The sequence below is a fragment of the Panthera tigris genome, chromosome B3 (genome assembly GCF_018350195.1).
Source record: "Panthera tigris isolate Pti1 chromosome B3, P.tigris_Pti1_mat1.1, whole genome shotgun sequence".
Classification (NCBI taxonomy): Eukaryota; Metazoa; Chordata; class Mammalia; order Carnivora; family Felidae; genus Panthera; species Panthera tigris.
Window position 1 is genome coordinate 217,826 of NC_056665.1, and position 18,318 is coordinate 236,143.

Consider the following 18,318-nt stretch of genomic DNA (forward strand, 5'->3'; position numbering starts at 1 on the left):
GAAAGTGATCCAGGTGGACACACAAGAAGGTGGGGTAGTGAGACAGTGGAGGGCTGGGTGCCAGGGTGGGCCACGGGCTACAGGAATCACCCGAGGCCCTTTTAGATCCCGGACTCAGGCACCAATTCTGGCCAAGTCCACTGGTAGGGTTGGCTGCCCTGGTGGTCATGCCTGTCCCGTGAAGTCCCGAACCCCCAGGAAGGATCCCAACACCTGATGAGGACCACCAGGCAGGAGGAGAGAGTGTTTGCCCCCTTGAGTCACCTGAGCTGCCTCAGGTCAGGTCAGGTTGCAAGGCCGAGGCGGGAAGGGGAGGGGACACAGGCAGCCCACCCCGGGCTTTCCCAGCTCCCCAAGCTAGGTCAGGGGGCCCTGAGCTATTTCACCCTCCCCAATGGCACACACTTTTCCTGAGCGCCCCTTCCCCCCCCCCCCCGCCCCCTCGCCCGCGTCTGCAGAGAGCGGAGCCCCACTCCAGCCAGCTCACTCTCTACTCCCTGCAACGCTCCTTCCTTCCGGCAAACCCCAGGGGTAGGACCCTCCTGGACCACAACCACATTCCCCAACAACGCAGGGGCCCCGCGCAAACGTCCCCTGGTCTCCCCACCGCACGAGCGGCGCGGGCGGAGTCCGACCCGCCTCGCGCGGGGAAGGCTACGCCGCCGGCGCTGCGGGGAGCCGGGTGGGGGCGACCACCCGCGGCCGCAGGTCCCGGAGCGCGAGCCGGCCCCGCCCCTCCCGGGTGGGCGGGGCTCGGCCGGGCTCTCCGCTGGGTCCTAGTGCCCGCCGGCGGCGCCGTCAGACTCCGAGGCCGGCACCCGCGCTCCCTCGCTGCTCGCGGCTCTCCCGCGCCCGGGTGGTCCGACAGCTGGGCTCGCCGAGGCTGCCTCTCCGGCCCCCGCCCGCCATGAGGAGTGCGCAGCCCCTGGTCCTTTTCTCCCTGGTTGCCCTTTGCCGGCGCGGTGAGTCTTTTTCGGGAAAGGAGGGAGGGGCGCCCGGGTCCGATGGCCACAGGTGGGAGGAAGGGGAGGGTGCCGGCGCCCGGGGGAGCGGCCGGAGGTCGTCCCGGCCGGACGGGAGCCTGGGCGGGGTGAGCCCACTGGCCGAGGCCTCGGGGGCGGGCCAGGGCGGTGGGTCTGTGAGGTTTGGGGCGGGGCGGGGGGGGGGGGGGGGTGTGTGCACCTGCCCGGGCAGCCTCCGCGGCGAGTACCTTTGGGCTGAGCCGGGACCGAGTGGCACGGGCCCCGCACCAGCGCGAGGGGAGGCTGCGGGCCACCGATTTCAGGTCCCAGCAGGCTTGTCGCCTGCCAGGTGTAGACGCCAGGGAGCACACCCCACTGCTCGGCCTTGAGAGGGGCTCCCTGCCGTTAGGGTAGAGACCAGGGAAACTCAGCCCAGGCGGGAAGGGACTTGCCCAAAATCTCCAGTTTTGCAGTTGCGGGGAGGGTCTCCCAAGAAACACACTTTTAAGACACCACTGTTCCTGGTCACTGACCCTTGGGGCTGGGCTGGCTTGGATTGCACAGGGTCAGGCTGGGTCAGGCTGGCAAAGTGGACCCTCTCCGGTCTCTGAGGGCTGAAGGGGAGACCCCAACAGCCCTTCCCAGGCAGAGTCCAGATGTGGTTTGGACTGCCTTCTCTGGGCCTCAGTTTCCCCACCTGAGTTCCAACGACTCTTCCAGCTCCTATCGCCCCACCCAAGCTTGTCCTCTGAGCCCTAGTTAGCCTAGAAAACCAGGACTACACCTTCCTCGGACAGAGACACCCCACTGGGTGGAGGTAGGAGAGGACACATAAGCTCCTAGAAGGAAACGAAGTTCTCGCCAAAGGTGGTGTCGCCGCTCAATGTGTCTGTCTGGGCTCCGTCACCACTTGCTGGGTGATCCCATGCCATTCCCTTCTCTGGGCCTCAGTTTCCCCATCTGTTCTATAGGGATAATACACCTTGCCTACATACTTGAGGACTCGGGTGTGTCAGCTGCTTCTTAAGCATGGTCCTGGGGCCACCTGCATCAGAATTACCCCGTGCAGATTCTTGGGCCCCACCCTAGCCTCACAGCATCAGAGTCTCTGGAAATGGAGGCAGGGAACCTGCCTTCATACAAGCATCCAGGTGATTCATACACATGACTGGAGAAGCTACTGATAATATATGGTGAGCTTTTTGTAAAAGGTAAAAACTTCGATCTTTTTTTAAAAATCTATAGCCACGTTTTAAAAATACGAATCTCTCGTTCCTTTCGTCACTTAAGACCACACGCCCCAAACTGAAAATCACTCTGCCTTTTGGATGCCAACATGCCAAGGGTATGCTGTTGGTCTTTTCTTCCTTCCCTAGTTTGTATCCAAACGGTAGGTGTTATCTTTTCAGTTTTCCTATATTAGATTTTTAAATCATGCTTTTTCGACCTGTATACGCATTCAACACAGTCTGGAATTCTAGCTATGGCTTCCTCTCAGACTTTAAGTCCCTTTCTGCTCTGGAGCAGTGTTTCCAGGAAAGGCCTCGGAAGGCCAGGCCCTGGACAGAGACGGGTCAGGCCTGGACTCATCAGAATCACTGGGTCATGACCGACCCCTAGTGGTGGCTTCTCTGGTTAACAGGGTATGCCCCAGGGCTGGGAGGTGACCCCCCGCTGGTGCCCTGGAGGCTTCCACTCATTCTGGACCACCATTGTCATGTAGGGATGAGAGGTCAGTCCCTTGTCCTTTGAACTCAGAGGCAGAAAAGAACAGAGTGGAAAACCTAAATATGTGTTGTTCTGGGCTCCCACAGACTTTTGGGGAGTACAGTCCAGCCCACAGCAGCCCTGCTGGTCATTCCCACCCCCTCCTACACACTCACACACATACAAGCGCAAACACAGGCATGGGCATGAACACACACTCGGCTTTGGTTACCAATAGGGCCTCTGCAGGGGCAGTCTCCTTTGGGGGGAACTAGCGAGGGCAGGAAAGAAGGCACTGGGGGCAGGGAGGCCCCCTTCTCTGAAAGAGGCTCTGAGACCTGGCTCTGCCTCTAACTTGCGGGGGCTTCCCCTCCGTGGTCTTAGTTTCCCCAGCTGAGAACCAGGGAATTGGACTAAACGGTCTAAGGTTTTCAAAACCTTTAGCCCATCCTCAAGACTGGGGAGGGTCTTTCAGGCCAGCTGAATGCCCAGGAGGCAACACAGCCCCAAAGGGGAGCAGCCGGAACGTCCCAACTGGGCTCAGAGCTGGAACACAAGCCCCCACGGCCCACAGAGCAGCGCTGGCCTGTCAGGAACCCGGTGGACCAGCCTCCTGGGGCTGCAGAGATGTGGGTTCCAGCGTCCCCCTCCTGTAGGACCCGGAGCTGCAGATTCTGACCCCACAACTGCCTCAGAAATGCCAGATGGGCTTAAGCAAGTGATACTCCCCCACTGTCTGAAATGACAGGTCAGCCCAAAGATACGTACTAAAGAGGGGCTCTGGGAGGGACCGAGCTTTAGCCTGGGGCTACAGACTGGCTTCCAGGGTATTCAAACAGCTGGCCTCTGGGAGGGGTCAAGGGTTTGAGAGGCAGAGCTCAGAATCTAGGCCGAGCATCCAGAGGACCCCCTCTGGACAGCCCCAGGCAGTGGGGGGAGGGATGGCGGGTAGCAGGTGCACCCGGGAGCATCTTTCACGAGGCACTAAATATTGCATGTGTTCCAGATAGGCAGCGACTTGGAAAGTGCACAGAGCAGACCGGAGAGGCCGCTGCTCCCCAGGCCACGTGTCCAGCCCAGCCCCCACCCAGGAGCCCACCTCAGACTTGCTTAGCGGGCAATTCACACCACGGGCCCACCGGCCCCACCCAGAGGGAGAGATTTGGCAAAAAGCGAGCAGGCCCTGCAGAGAAGGAAGTCATCTGAATCCCACCCTGAGGAGACCCAGCCCCTCCGGGCAGCCTCACGCCCACCTCCTCAGCCTCCCTATTCCCCGGTCCTCCTCCCACCTGCCCTCCAGCCCCCACTCTGCTTCCTCTGCACAACTCCTCCTCTTTCCCTGCTGCTCTCCTGCTCCAGTGTCCTCGACCTTCCTCAGGGTCTCCTTCCAGGGCACCACCCCCACCTCGGCATTCTCCCAGATGCCGCAGTAAACAAGACCAAGTCCCGGAACCTCACCTTCACTCCCAGACGTGTGAAGGAGTTGGGCCAAAGACCCACATACCGCTTGGCAAGAGATCTAGGGCCGCGGGGGCTCAGGGGGGCCCGTGGATAGGCCAGGCTTCCTGCAGGAGGCTGTATTCCCCGCGTCTTAATTACGGCTCTGAACCCGGGCCTCTCCTTTAAGCTCCAGACCAGGAGCCAAAGGGACCCCGACATTCGCTGTTTTAAAGGCACTTTGCACCCTGAAGGTCTGAACCCAGGAAATATCCCGTAGTCAGCCCTGCTCTCTCCTTGCGAAGGCACCACCATCCACCACACTCTGCACATAGAGCCCGTAGTAACATCTCCCCACCACTGCGCTGGAAGCTGAGGCGGGAGTCATTTCTGGCTTTCTGCTTGGTGTTACCGAGGCACGTAACACGGTACCTGGCACAAGACAGGAGGGGCGGACGGGGAGGATGGACGCTTGGAGGCACCCAGTTTCTGGACTAACCATCTGCGTGCGGGCTGCCATTCATCCCAGAGGGAGGTGGGAGAGGAAGAGGCAGCTCACGGGGGACAGAGCTGAGCTCCGCCTTGGATGCACGGGGTCCCGTGGAGGGGCGGGCCTGCCAGCACCTTGCTGCTTTGGCCAGCCCGGAGGGCGCCTGCACGCCCTGGCCCAGAGCTGGCCCCTTCACCGCCAGGACAGGCATCAACAGCTCAGGGCCCAGCAGGGCTGACTGTGTGTGTCTTCCCAGGGGACTGCCGCGTGGCCAACGCAGAGGAGAAGCTCGTGGACGACCTTCTGAACAAGACCCGCTACAATAACCTGATCCGCCCGGCCACCAGCTCTGCCCAGCTCATCTCCATCCAGCTCCAGCTCTCCCTGGCCCAGCTCATCAGCGTGGTAGGTGCCCGCAGCGATGGCTCCGCAGCCCCGGCTCCAGGCACAGGAGGGGGGTGGGGGGCAGAGCCGAGCCAGAGGGTGCAGGGTTTCACCTCCAGCTTTCCCAGACTCGTAGACAAGCTCAGATTATTCATCCGCTCCTATTCCACATGCATAAATTAAGGAATCTGCCTAAACTCAGAAGGTCCCGACTGCCTCTAAGTCATGACTTTTTTGCTCCAGTCTGTGCCTTTGTGTGTGTTCTTTCTGCTGGGCGTGCCCTGCCCGTCTGTGCACACTAGTCCACAGCTTGGAGCCACCTGCTAGCCCATGATCTCTATATTGATGACAGTGCCTTAACTCCCCAGTCACAGGACATCCGAGTACAAGTGGCTAAAACAGTAAGGACAACCCAAGAAAAGGGCAGGCCAATGGTGTCAATGTCAGTGTCAGAACCCGAGGCTGCTGTCCGTGATGGCAGGATTCTGTGATTCTGTTCCTCCCCCGTGATCGTAAGACTGTGGCCACCGCTCCAAACAGAAGATCCTCACATGATAACATCTGTGGCGGATCCTTTCTTGGGTGTCGCTTTCAGTCTGAGGAAAACAGAGACCTGCCCTGTAGGCACCCGGGGCTACAGCTCATGCCTGGGCCTTACCCGGAGTTGGCTGAGACTTGTGGATACATGGCAAGGAGGCTGGAGAAGGGTCCGTGAAGCTCATGAGTGTCCGACATCTAACAAAGTCATGGTTTTGTTAACAAAGGAGATGTGGAGGGGGAACGACCGTTGGGTAGACAGCCAACGGGCTTGCCATTAGCAGATGGGCCTCCAGCATGGCCAGAAACTCCTCCTCGTCCTCGAAGCTCTACCCTATTATCACCTCCCCTGGCCTGTTCAATAGATGACCTCACATTCCCCCACTTGTTGGCGGAGGTGGGAGCTGGGCTGTGGGAACTGCCTGCAGAGGCCCAGGTGGGACAGGGCCAGCTGCTGTATGGGCCCAGCCAAGTGGGTGAGAGTCCGGACAGAGGAGGGCAGCTGTGCAGCCCTGGAAAGGAGGAACGGGTTGCAGAGTTCACAAGTAGGTTGTCAGCTCTTGATGTGTGGGTGTGGGGCAGGTGTAGGGGTGCTGAGGAGGCTGAGATATCAGGGAGCTCCCCCTCCCCCCCTGGCCTCTGAGCTGGGGGTGTCCAAAGGAACCATGGTCCACAGTTAACCTTCCCTGTGTGGGTGCGTCCCCACCCACGGGCTTGGACCCTGTCCCGAGCAGTAGCTCTGAGGGGAGCATTGTAAGGCGCTGTGTCTCATGGGAAGGAGATAATCGAGGGGCTGAACCTCCTGGGGACAGGTGGCTGCCTTCTCTCTCCCAAGCATAACCGGCTCCCACAAACCCGGCCCCTCCAAGCAGAGCCCTGGGAGGAAGCAGAGCCCGAGAATGGGGGAAGGACAGAAAGCCTCTCTGTCCTTCTTCCCTCTGCAGGCCGACTGAAAAGAATAAGGGCTTCAGGCCAGGCCCAGGCTCGTGTCTGTTACTGTCCAGCCAAGGGCTTTTTGCTTAATGGGGTGAGCCCAGCTGCCACCATGCAGCTGTTGCCCTGGTTAGGGGAAGCAGGCAGGTGGCTCTGGTCATGCTTTCAGGCTAAGGCTACCCCCTGCCAGATCTACTCTGTGGGCCCCGTGACATAACAGAAGTTACCAGAAGGAGGGGACACAGCCTCCAGCCCTACGCCTGGGAGTGTCCCCCTGTGTGCTGTTATCACCCTGAAAGCTGTGCACAGAACGAATATTCAGTTCTAGGGGTTTTACCTTCTGTATTCCAGGGTCTGGCTTTCGAGGAGGGAGGATTATGGGCATGACCAGTTTAAAGATGGCAGTTTCTAGAGGGAAAGCAAGGAGTATGTGTTGGGTGAGGCGGGCAGGTCCTCAGAAGCAGCTCCCTGGGGTGGCTGGGGTCTTGAGCTGGTATCCTCAGGTGTGTTCAGCAGCCACTGGGGAGTGAACGGGAGTGAGGGACAGGAAGAGGTCCACGACAACTTTCTGAGTGATACGTCTTGAAAGGAGACGGGCTGTGTGGGTAATATGTTTGTTAAAAGTCATCAAACTGTACAGTTAAGACCTGTGTGTTTCACGGTGTGTAAATTATGCCTCAACTTCAAACAAAAAGGTTTTAAAAGACACCTTGTCCGTGAGAACAACTAGAAAAGCTGTGCAAAAATGCCTCCCCCTGCAAAAAACCGTCTGAAGTTCTTGAGAGCTCAGCCAGGACTTGAGGAACCAGGTTCTGGGAGGGGATCCTTCGGTCTCTGGTACTTTCCCCCACATATGAAGAGCAGTAAACAGCCCAGGGCTGAGGGGCTAAGAGGTTGGAAGCCAAGTTGAATGTCTGGTGCTCTCACAGGGCTGGGGGACACATGCCAGAGTTTGAGCCCCATGAGATGGGGAGATGGGGCCTTGGTGGAGACCCTGCAAAGACCACCCATAAGAGTACAAATGAATCAAAAATAGACCAGACCTCGCAAAAACTAACCCTGCTTTGAACCAGCTCAGTCACAAACTAGATTAAGATGATCTACTCCTCCTGTAACTGCCTGCCAATAAGCCAAAGTCAGTACTCCCTGGAGGCATATAAAGTCAGATAAAAATGGACCAGGTACACAAAAAGACAAGATGAAATAAGAAAAGACAGAAAAAAAGAAGATAATGGAAACAGACCCACAGACGATTCAGATATTGGGCTGATCAGGCACACACTTTAAAACAACTCCCATTAGCACGGCAAATTTTATGTTATGTGTATTTTACCACTATTAAAAATAAATAAATAGTAAAGAAATTTAATAATAGGTTAATTTTTCTAAGTAAATAAATATTCTTAAAAGGAAAATAATACCTATACCTTCAAGAAAATTATAATATGGAGAATTTAAAATTCATTACGTGTTTTTTTTTCTTAAAGATTTTGTTACCTTTAAGTAATCTCTACACCCAACGTGTAGAATTACTTAATCTGAAACTTACAACTCCAAGATCAGGAGTCGCACACTCCACCGACTGAGAGCCAGGCACCCCCATTGGATGAGTTTAATAGCAGATTGGTAATGTAGCACAGGAGAAGGTTAATGAACTGGAGGAGAGGCAAATAGCAAATAAATCAACAAATGACAGAAAAAAAGGATGGCAAACACAGAAAAGAATATAATGTAGTACACGACAAAAGGGTCAGTTCTGTCACATGTATTTGGAGTTACAGGAGAAGTGAAAATAAAGAATAAGACAGAAACAGTGTGTGAGTGACGCTGGCAGAATTTTCCAAAACTGGCCAAGGACATGAGGCTACAGATTCAAGAGTCTCTGTGAACCCCATGAGGGATAAATGTAAAGAAAACCATGCCCAGGTTCATCTTACTCCAACTCCCAACAACCAAAGACAAAGAGAAAAACATAAAAGTGGTCCCCGCAGGGAGGATGGGGGCAGGGTGGGGGCAATAATAACACCAACAGATAAAAACGGAAGCCAGGAAACTGAATGACATCTTAAAAGTGTTGCAAGAAAAAAAACTGCATGCCTAGAAGTGGATACCCAGTAAGAACTTCAAAAATGAGGGTTAAGTAAAGATGTTTTCTGAGCAAAAAATAGAGAATTTAACATAAGAAGACCCAATATAAAGGAGGCATTAACCATAAAGGAAAATGACCCCAGAAGGAAACACAGAAATGTAGGAAAGGATGAGCACAACAGAAAGTGTAAATGTATGGGCGAATTTAAATTAATATTGACAGTATAAAACAATAACTCACAAGGTTGTAATTAAATACAGAAATTAAATAATGACAACATTAACCCACAAGTCAGGAGGGGACAGATGGAGCTGAAATGTTCTAAAGTTCTTGCCCCTGTTCTGGAAGTGGTAATCACTAATCTATATTAGATTCTAACACATCAGGTATATGTGTATTGTAGTCACCAGGGTAACTACTAAGAGTCATGGAGTGCCTGGGTGGCTCAGTCGGTTGAGCATCCGACTTCGGCTCAGGTCAGGATCTTGTGGTTCATGAGTTCGAGCCCCACGTCAGGCTGTGTGCCAACAGCTCAGAGCCTGGAGCCTGCCTAGGATTCTGTGTCTCCCTCTCTCTCTGCCCCTCCCCTGCTCGCACTCTGTCTCTCTCTCAAAAATAAATAAAAACATATACAAAATTAAAAAAAAAATTAGAGTCATGTTAATATACAGAGAAAATGGGGCGCCTGGGTGGCTCAGTCGGTTAAGCGTCCGACTTCGGCTCAGGTCACGATCTCGCGGTCCGTGGGTTCGAGCCCCACGTCGGGCTCTGGGCTGATGGCTCAGAGCCTGGAGCCTGCTTCCAATTCTGTGTCTCCCTCTCTCTCTGCCCCTCCCCCGTTCATGCTGTGTCTCTCTCTGTCTCAAAAATAAATAAACGTTAAAAAAAAATTTAAAAAAATATACAGAGAAAATGGCATAATAAAATAATTAAAATACAGCAAGAAAAAGAAAAGGAAATGTACAGGAAATAGATGGTAGGTTTAAACCCAAATATAATCAGCACTACATTAAACGTAAATGGTCTAAATATTCTAAAACAAGACAACTGGCACGCATCCTTCTCTTGCTTCTTCCCACCTACCCCTGGAATGTGGACACAATGGTTGGAGCTCTAGCAGCCATCCTGAACCATGCACTCTAGGTGTGGTAGAGAAGAGAGTTGGAAGGAACATGGGTATCTAAGGGTTCTGTAGAGCAAAACCACTATATATGTCCAAACTGTAAACTTTCTCTAAGCCAGTGTTACCCTGGGTCTCTGTTAGTCACAGTTGAAACTCATCCTACTGATATCTTTACCCAGGTGGGGGTTCAGGAAAGGCTCTTTGTGGAAGTGACTCCCAAGCTGATATCAAGGTGCTAGAAGTTATCTTGGTGAAGAGAAGGCAGGGAAAATGGTATAGATTGTAAACACATTCACAGGGAGAAGGAAGGCCGGGGGTGGGCAGAGCACAGAATAAAGGGGCATGGGGAGGTGAAATGGGGCCGAGACAGTTGGCAAGGCCTTGCAGACCCTCTGAGGGAGTTAGATTCTTATTATGTATGTGAAGGAAGCCACAGAAGTGACTCGAGCAGGGACAGGATTGAGAGGGAAAGTTTACCTGGCTACACAGGGAGGACGGATGTTGGGAGTGCGGGGTGCAGAACAGACACAGACTACTTGGGAGGGTCTTACGGTGGTCTAGGTGAGAGATGGATTATGGTGGTCTGAATGACTGTGGTAGGACTCTTATGCCCTTCAGAAAATATTCATCAAGTATCTGACACATCCCAGGTAGCCCTCCAGGTGCCCTCTGTCGTCAAGGAACTTAAATTCTATGGCAGAGAGCACACACATAGATGGCATCCAGCAGCCATGGTGTCCAGAGCCATGAAGAAAAATAAAGCAGGGTAAGGGGGAGAGAGACAAGGTTCTGTGTTGTGCAGGAAGGTCAGGGAGGACCTGAAGAAAGTGAAGACATTAGCTGCCTGGGTTTCCAGAAAGAGGGAACGGCAGGAGCAAAGAAAGAAGCTGAAGCAGGATGAGCAGATGGGAGGGCATGAGGTTCTAGAGCTGAGGGAGGAGGGCGGGGAGGCAGACGGAGAAGGGCCATGGGGCCCTGAGCAGGACTTTGGCTTTTACTTTGGGTGGGATGGGAGGGAGTGCAGGGTTTCAGTGGAGCACCATAGTCTGAGACGTCGAGAAGAACCTTTTAAAAGCATCACCTGGGGGCACCTGGGTGGCTCACTCAGTTAAGTGTCCGACTCTTGATCTCTGCTCAGGTTGTAGTCTCGGGGCCATGAGTTCAAGCCCCGCGTTGGGCTCCATGCTGGGCATGAGGCCTACTTAAAGAAGAATAAAAATAAGAATAAAAATAAGAAAAAAAAGGATCGCCCCTGCTGCTGAGTAGAGGCCAAAGGCAGGCTGGGGCAGAGCAGGAGGACCAGAGGGAGGCCACTAGAGTAGTCCAGGTGACAGATGGTGGTGGCAGCCAAGACAGGAAGAAGCAGACCAGTCTGGCTTGTGGGGGTCATGGCTGGGGGTGCCGTTCACGGGGAAGGCAATGCCAGTGGACGACCGGATCTGGGTGACCGTCACAAGCTTTGTCTCAGACGCGCTGGGTGTGAAACCCTTCTGAGCCACCCGGGAGGTGGTGTCGCTCAGGGGGAGGGGGGGGTGCTCACACAGCCCCGGAGCGAGCGTGAGGCCCCTACCTGCGAACTCATAGCCCCATTTCCCTCCCCAGAACGAGCGGGAACAGATCATGACCACCAACGTCTGGCTGAAACAGGTAAGTGTCCTCCGGGCCCCGCAGCGCGGGGGACGTTTCCTCCAGGGCCGCCCCTCAGTGGCTCCGGACCTCCAAGTGACAGGGCCTTGCCTGTCTGCCCAGGAGTGGACCGACTACCGCCTGGCCTGGAACAGCTCCCGCTACGAAGGCGTGAACATCCTGAGGATCCCTGCAAAGCGCATCTGGCTGCCTGACATTGTGCTTTACAACAAGTGAGTGGCAGGGTTGCCGAGGCGGCGAGGGCCAGGCCGGGGCAGCAGCCCCAGCCCCTGGGGGTCGGCAGGTCGTGAGTCAGCCCCCGGCCTCCGGCCTCCGCTGTGCTCCCCTCGCTCCTCTAGGCTGTGAGGCTGGAAAAGGAATCGGAACGAGCAGAGCCGGCACCCTCTGTCGCCAGCGGGGAATTGGAGGCCCCGAGAAGCGGAGGGCCTCGCTCGCTCATCCAGCACAGCTGGGGGGCCAGGGCTGGCATCTGCACCCCACCGCAGGGCTCTCCCTGCCCTCCATACTGTCTCGTTGACCCTCAGTTGCTTTGTCAACGTTGGGCGTTGGGAGCATTGGCTGACGATGCGTAAATAGCATACAGGGAGCAAGAGACTCTTGTGAGGTCAGCGTTACCAGTGGACGCACGAAACACGTTTGTGGTCTGGGGACGACAGACCTGAGTTGGGATCCTAGCTGGTAGTCTCACTTCACTTCCCCGAGCCTCGGTTTTCCCATCTGTAAAATGGGGTAACCACAAAACCCAGCTCCTTGCTGTGAGGCTCAATAAGCTCATGCACGTGAAGACCCCAGCCTGGGGTGGGGAGTGAGGGGGGTGGGGGGGTGGGGAGTGTCGGGGGTGGGGAGTGACGGGGGTGGGGGGGTGGGGAGTGACGGGGGTGGGGAGTGACGGGGGTGGGGGGGTGGGGAGTGACAGGGGTGCGGGGGGGGGGGGGTGGGGAGTGACGGGGGTGGGGGGGTGGGGAGTGACGGGGGTGGGGGGGTGGGGAGTGACGGGGGTGGGGAGTGACGGGGGTGGGGGGGTTGGGGAGTGACGGGGGTGGGGAGTGACGGGGGTGGCGGGGTGGGGAGTGACGGGGGTGGGGGGGGTGGGGGGGTGGGGAGTGACGGGGGTGGGGAGTGACGGGGGTGGGGGGGTGGGGAGTGACGGGGGTGGGGGGGTGGGGAGTGACGGGGGTGGGGGGGGTGGGGAGTGACGGGGGTGGGGGGGGTGGGGAGTGACGGGGGTGGGGAGTGACGGGGGTGGGGGTGGGGTGGGGAGGGCCTTCTGGAAGGTGGCCTTTTCGGTGAGGGCACCAGAGGCTGGAAGGAAGGATGACCGGTGAGAAACGATCCTCAGGGCCAGTGGGCGAGTTCTGAGAGAAGGCCAGGCCTGCGGACTTCACGCCGTTCTCCTGTCCACGCCTCTAGCGCCGACGGGACCTACGAGGTGTCCCTGTACACCAACGTGGTGGTCCGCTCCAACGGCAGCATCTTCTGGCTGCCGCCCGCCATCTACAAGAGCGCCTGCAAGATCGAGGTGAAGCACTTCCCCTTCGACCAGCAGAACTGCACCCTCAAGTTCCGTTCCTGGACCTACGACCACACGGAGATCGACATGGTTCTCAAGTCGCCCACGGCCAGCATGGACGACTTCACCCCCAGCGGCGAGTGGGACATCGTGGCGCTGCCGGGGCGAAGGACGGTGAACCCGCGGGACCCCAGCTACGTGGACGTCACCTACGACTTCATCATCAAGCGCAAGCCCCTCTTCTACACCATCAACCTCATCGTCCCCTGCGTGCTCATCACCTCGCTGGCCATCCTCGTCTTCTACCTGCCGTCCGACTGCGGCGAGAAGATGACGCTGTGCATCTCCGTGCTGCTGGCGCTCACCGTCTTCCTGCTGCTCATCTCCAAGATCGTGCCGCCCACCTCGCTGGACGTGCCGCTCATCGGCAAGTACCTCATGTTCACCATGGTGCTGGTCACCTTCTCCATCGTCACCAGCGTGTGCGTGCTCAACGTGCACCACCGCTCGCCCGGCACCCACACCATGGCGCCCTGGGTCCGCCGCTGCTTCCTACGCCAGCTGCCCACCTTCCTGTTCATGAAGCGCCCGGACAGCAGCCCTGCGAGGGCCCCCCGGCCCGGCCAGCTTCGCCCGGCCAGGCTCGAGGCCGCCAGCACCTCCAGCCTCTGCGGGAGCTCCATGTGCTCTGCGGCCCCCCAGTCCCCGGGCGGCTCGGGCTCCCGCACCGCAGGCCTCCAGGATTTCCGGCCAAGGTCTTCCGGGAGGTTCCAGCAGGACGTGCAGGAGGCCTTGGAGGGCGTCAGCTTTATTGCCCAGCATATGAAGAGTGATGACCGAGACCAGAGTGTAAGTCCCTAGCCCGGTCCCTGTCCCCGCCCGTTCCCCACTCCCCGCGGCGCACTCACAGGGGACGAGAGCGCCCCATCTCTGGGCTGGAGTACGGAGTCCCAAACTGGCCTGAGTTTTATCGCAGCTCCGTGCATTGGGAAAGAGGAAGGAAGTACCAGGGCTCCCTTTTTGTTTCGGGTCCCCAAAAGCAGACACTGAGCTGAGGGCCTGGACACACGTTACCTGAGAAGCGAGCTCAGGAAGCACAGTGAGGAGGAGAGAGACTGCGGAGGGCGGGCCGGTCACTGGTTACTGCCCCGGGCTCCGGGGGCTCAGTCCACGGGAGGCCCTCTGAGGGGGGCATCAGCACCCACCCCTAGGGCTGAGGGTGGCCCCAGGGCATCAACTCCCCATCGCTTCCAGGCTGTGCAGCCAGCAGCCCCGCGCTGGAGAAAGCCCCGGGACGGAGGAGAGGCAGGAGCCCCAAGTCAGCCCCTTAGGGACGAGGGCGGGACGGACACCAAGGGCACCGGCTGCCATCCTCGTCTGGCTTGCCCAGAACCCCTGCAAACACGAGGGCTTTCAGGAGTACAGAAACATCGATTAGAACGTTATCATCGCTACGTTAATAACGTAACGGTGTCAGGTAGGGCGATGACAATTACAGACTTTAAAAGGAGGTGAAGTTGGCTTTCCCAGGACGAAGCAACAGGCGCTAACGCGTAGGCGTCTCAAGCGATTTTGCTCTGAACCAACGACACTTCACAGGATGACCCTGTGATCACCGAACGCAGAACGCGATGGCGACGGCTGGAGGCTGTCACACATCCCCACACATCCCACGGTGCCGGGAACATTCTCACTTCAACACCTCCTCAGACCAGGCTCTGAACAGGTCTGTACAACAGGCACACGGCTGCACAAACACAGAGGGCACATCCTAGTCTCACCCCCCACTGGCCGCACGCTCGAGGGACACGCTGGTCTCCAGTAGCACGAGGAGACAGGAGCGGGCCGGGAAAACTCCAAAATCACACCGTGAAACAGAAAGGAGAGAATCGTAAGCAACAGAAAGCGGGACGTGAGCGTGAGCGGCTCGGCCTGGGGTCCTGGGCGTGAGAAACGCAGCCCCGGCCCCGCTGACACGGAGCTGCGTGTTCACCGGATCCCACGAGGCCACGAGGCCACGAGGCGCACAGCCCGGTGCCTAAAGCCCCAGAGGAGCATCAGATTTCACCTTCTCAAAAATTAATTTGATTGTGCTCCCTTTAAGACCACTGGGTGGCTCAGCATCACCTGATTTATTGGGTCCCAGATGTTAATACACAGCATGGGGCCCTGCTGGCTAAGTGAGAACCTCTGGGTGACTTTTCACAATTCGGGGCCACCCCCCACCCGGAGCCACGCTCTGAGTGAGCCAGGGCCTGTGCAGGAGGCACCCAGAGCCGGCATTTTAAAGCAGACCCCCAGGGGTCCCGGTGTACGTGCAGGTCAAGCAGCACTGGTCTCCCGTGCACCCGCCCTGAGTGCTCTCTTCTGAAGCTCTCGCCACCTGTGACACTCAGGGCCCTCTGGCCATGTCTAATTCAATTAATTAAAAGCCTCTTGTGGGGAGCAGCCAGGCAGGACCCCCCCCCCATCATCATCGCGGGTCACTGAGCTGCAAGCACACACGAGGGGCCCTGCCAGGACCTGACAGGATCCCTTGGAAGTGGCACGTACTCCGACCTCATTTCACAAGGGGGAAAGCCGGGTTCAGAGAGGCTCACTGACTTGCCCAGGGTCACACAGCCGGCACAGGGCGGAGCCAGGCTCCACATGCAGATCTTTCTTTTTTTTTTTTTTTTTAATTTTTTTTTTCAACGTTTTTTATTTTTGGGACAGAGAGAGACAGAGCATGAACGGGGGAGGGGCAGAGAGAGAGGGAGACACAGAATCGGAAACAGGCTCCAGGCTCCGAGCCATCAGCCCAGAGCCTGACGCGGGGCTCGAACTCACGGACCGCGAGATCGTGACCTGAGCCCAAGTCGGACGCTTAACCGACTGCGCCACCCAGGCGCCCCTCCACATGCAGATCTTTCTGACGTCCTTCAACTTCCCTCCCCTGCACTGAGCACACGTGCACTTACTGGGTGGTCCACGTTCTCATGCTGGGCTTTCTTCCGCCCCCCCCCACCCCCCGCCGAGCACGGCCACCCCAAAGCCGGCCCAGGCTGCACAGCTCGTGCTCAGCACTTCTACCCGCCTGGTAACCAACTGGTCACTATAAATAGCACACAAATATAAAAAGAGGGGAAAACACGCACACACTGAAAAGGAAGTCATCCGAAATTGGGGCTGTCAAAACGAAACCCAAGAAAGCCAGAGAGAGCCCGCCTGGAGAGCCGCTGCTGTTGGGGACAGGCGGCGTGAGCGTGGCTGGGGTGTGGGGGCTGCCTGACACAGGACTATTCTGCAGGGCAGACGCACACCCCTGAGGCACCTGGACAAACTGGGTCACTGACGTCAGCTTGTCCGCTGCTGCCCACATCTCCAATCCCAGAGCCTCTGCTGGGTTCTGATCAGGCCGCTTTCCGGCGGGGAAGACAGGCAGAGTGGCCACAGGGGCAAGGCTGTGAGCCTGGGGCCTGGGGGGGGAGGGCGTTCCGGGGGGGACAGAGCAGGCCCCGGGTCCCCCAGGCAAAGGTGGCGGTGCCTCTGGAGGCCAGCAGGGTTCACAGCAGGCCCCACACCCCGCGGCGGCCTGAGAAGATTCCGCGGAGGCAGAGGCTGGGCCCCAGTCACAGGAACTAGTGAGCAGATTGAGCAGCAGGGCATCCAGGGGTCCCGCAGGCCCCACTGCCTGCCCCCCACACGGCTCAGGGTGAACGTAAGAGAGGGGGCCTTGCGTTCCCGGGCCGCGTCCCTCTTATTTACAACAGATTTGGGCTCTCGAGTCACAACGTGTGGTATTAATAACCTTTCTAGCCCAGGCTTCCTGGACGGTCGGGGGGCCCTGCCATGCGGGGGGGAGGGCATCGAGGACCTGAGAGGCACAGAGGTGACTCCGGCTGCGGGGGAGGGGGGGGCGGGGCCTTGCCCAATAGTGAGGGCCCAACTTGAACGAAGGAGTGGAAGCAGGGAGGTCTGGGCACCTGTAACCAGCCCCTCTGTCCGCCCACAGGTCGTTGAGGACTGGAAGTACGTGGCCATGGTGGTGGACCGGCTGTTCCTGTGGGTCTTTGTGGTTGTGTGTGTGCTCGGCACAGTGGGGCTCTTCCTACCGCCCCTCTTCCAGACCCACACACCTTCTGAGGGGCCCTAAGCTGCCCTGCGCGCCCCAGGGCCCCGGGGTCGTGGGGTGAGATGACATGAGCGGCCACGTGGGCAGTTTCCTGCTTCCTCCTGAGTGACGGCTGAGGAGGCCCCAAGTACCTGAGTCCATCAGCCATCGGCCCCTTCAAACAGCCACGGCCGGGGGAGGACAGATGGGAGCCCTGGACTGTCCCCTCCGAAGGCCTCGGAGGAGCTCTTGCCACATCCCGCCCACCTCTCACCCCATCACCCTCCACTCCCCCAGCCCGCGAGGCTCGCTGGTCTTCTCTCAGACCCTCCCAGCTCAAAGCCCTTGCATCTGCTGGACCTTCTACCCAGACCTTCTTCCCCCGGTGCCTCCCAAGCTCCGGCGGTGGCTGCCCCGTCCGGGGCCCTGCTCCGATCCACGCTTTGTGCCCCAGTCACCCCAGCTGCCTCGAGCCCTCCTCAGCTCATTGTCCACACGTCACCCACTAGAGCATGAGCTCTGTCAGAGCAGGAACCTGGACCTTCGTTCGCGTGCACCGTCCCCAGGGCCTCGGACGCGGCTCCGCACGCGGCAGGTGCTTAATAAATGTCTGTTGAGTGAATGGATGACTCCTATTCCTCCTTCAAGCTCCGATGCCCCTCCCCTGAGCAGCCACCCCTGGCTCCCCTCCTGGAACAATGGCCCTCCCCACAGCTCTGGTCACCTTCCGCTTTCTATCAAGGCCAGGTTCAGGGGTCTCGCTCCCAGATGCTCTGACTGGTCCTTCCACCTACTGCTTTTGCCCAGTGCCTGGCACGTGACAGGCTCTTAAAGTATCCGTGGAATAGAGGAGGGCTTTTAAAGATTCCATTTCTTAAATTACATAATAAAAGTGACTTTCTATGTGTCGTTCTCTGAATGTTAACACGTGTGTAGATTCGTGTAATCAGGACGCAGGAGGGCCCCATCACCCAGACGCCTCCCTCCCCACCAAGCCCCTAGCGACCACTGACGCCTCTCCATCCCTGTGGCTTGGTCCTTCCGAGAATGCCATGCCGATGAGTCAGACGTGTGTAACCTCTAGAGAGTAAGCAGCTTCTGTCCCTCGGCACCATGGCCTCTTTGAGACTCAACCACGCTGCTGAGGGTAGCAAGGGTTTGTCCCTTCGTCTTGCGGCGCAGCACTCCGTCCCGCGAGGGCCGAAGCACCAGCTTTCGGCAGCTACGAAAAGAGCCGCTTTAAACATTCACACGTGTGGGAGTTTGTGCGAAGCGGCGTTCTCATTGCTCAAGATAAATACCCAGGAGTGCGATCGCTGGGTTATACGGGGACGTACGCCTAACTGTCACTCTGTCACACTACCTGCTGTTGCAGCCGCGCCAGTTTGCACCCCCACCAGCAAGGT

At 57.6% G+C, this 18,318-nt stretch overlaps 1 protein-coding gene across 1 annotated transcript; it reads left to right on the forward strand.

The window, feature by feature from the left end:
- The first annotated feature begins 907 nt into the window (after window positions 1–907).
- Window positions 908–17,475, forward strand: CHRNB4 (cholinergic receptor nicotinic beta 4 subunit). Its single transcript, XM_042987648.1, has 6 exons — window positions 908–962; window positions 4,853–5,001; window positions 11,265–11,309; window positions 11,412–11,521; window positions 12,720–13,668; window positions 16,814–17,475. The coding sequence occupies exons 1-6, from the start codon at window positions 908–910 to the stop codon at window positions 16,952–16,954; spliced, it is 1,449 nt and encodes a 482-aa protein (XP_042843582.1). The 3' UTR covers window positions 16,955–17,475.
- Window positions 17,476–18,318: the final 843 nt, after the last annotated feature.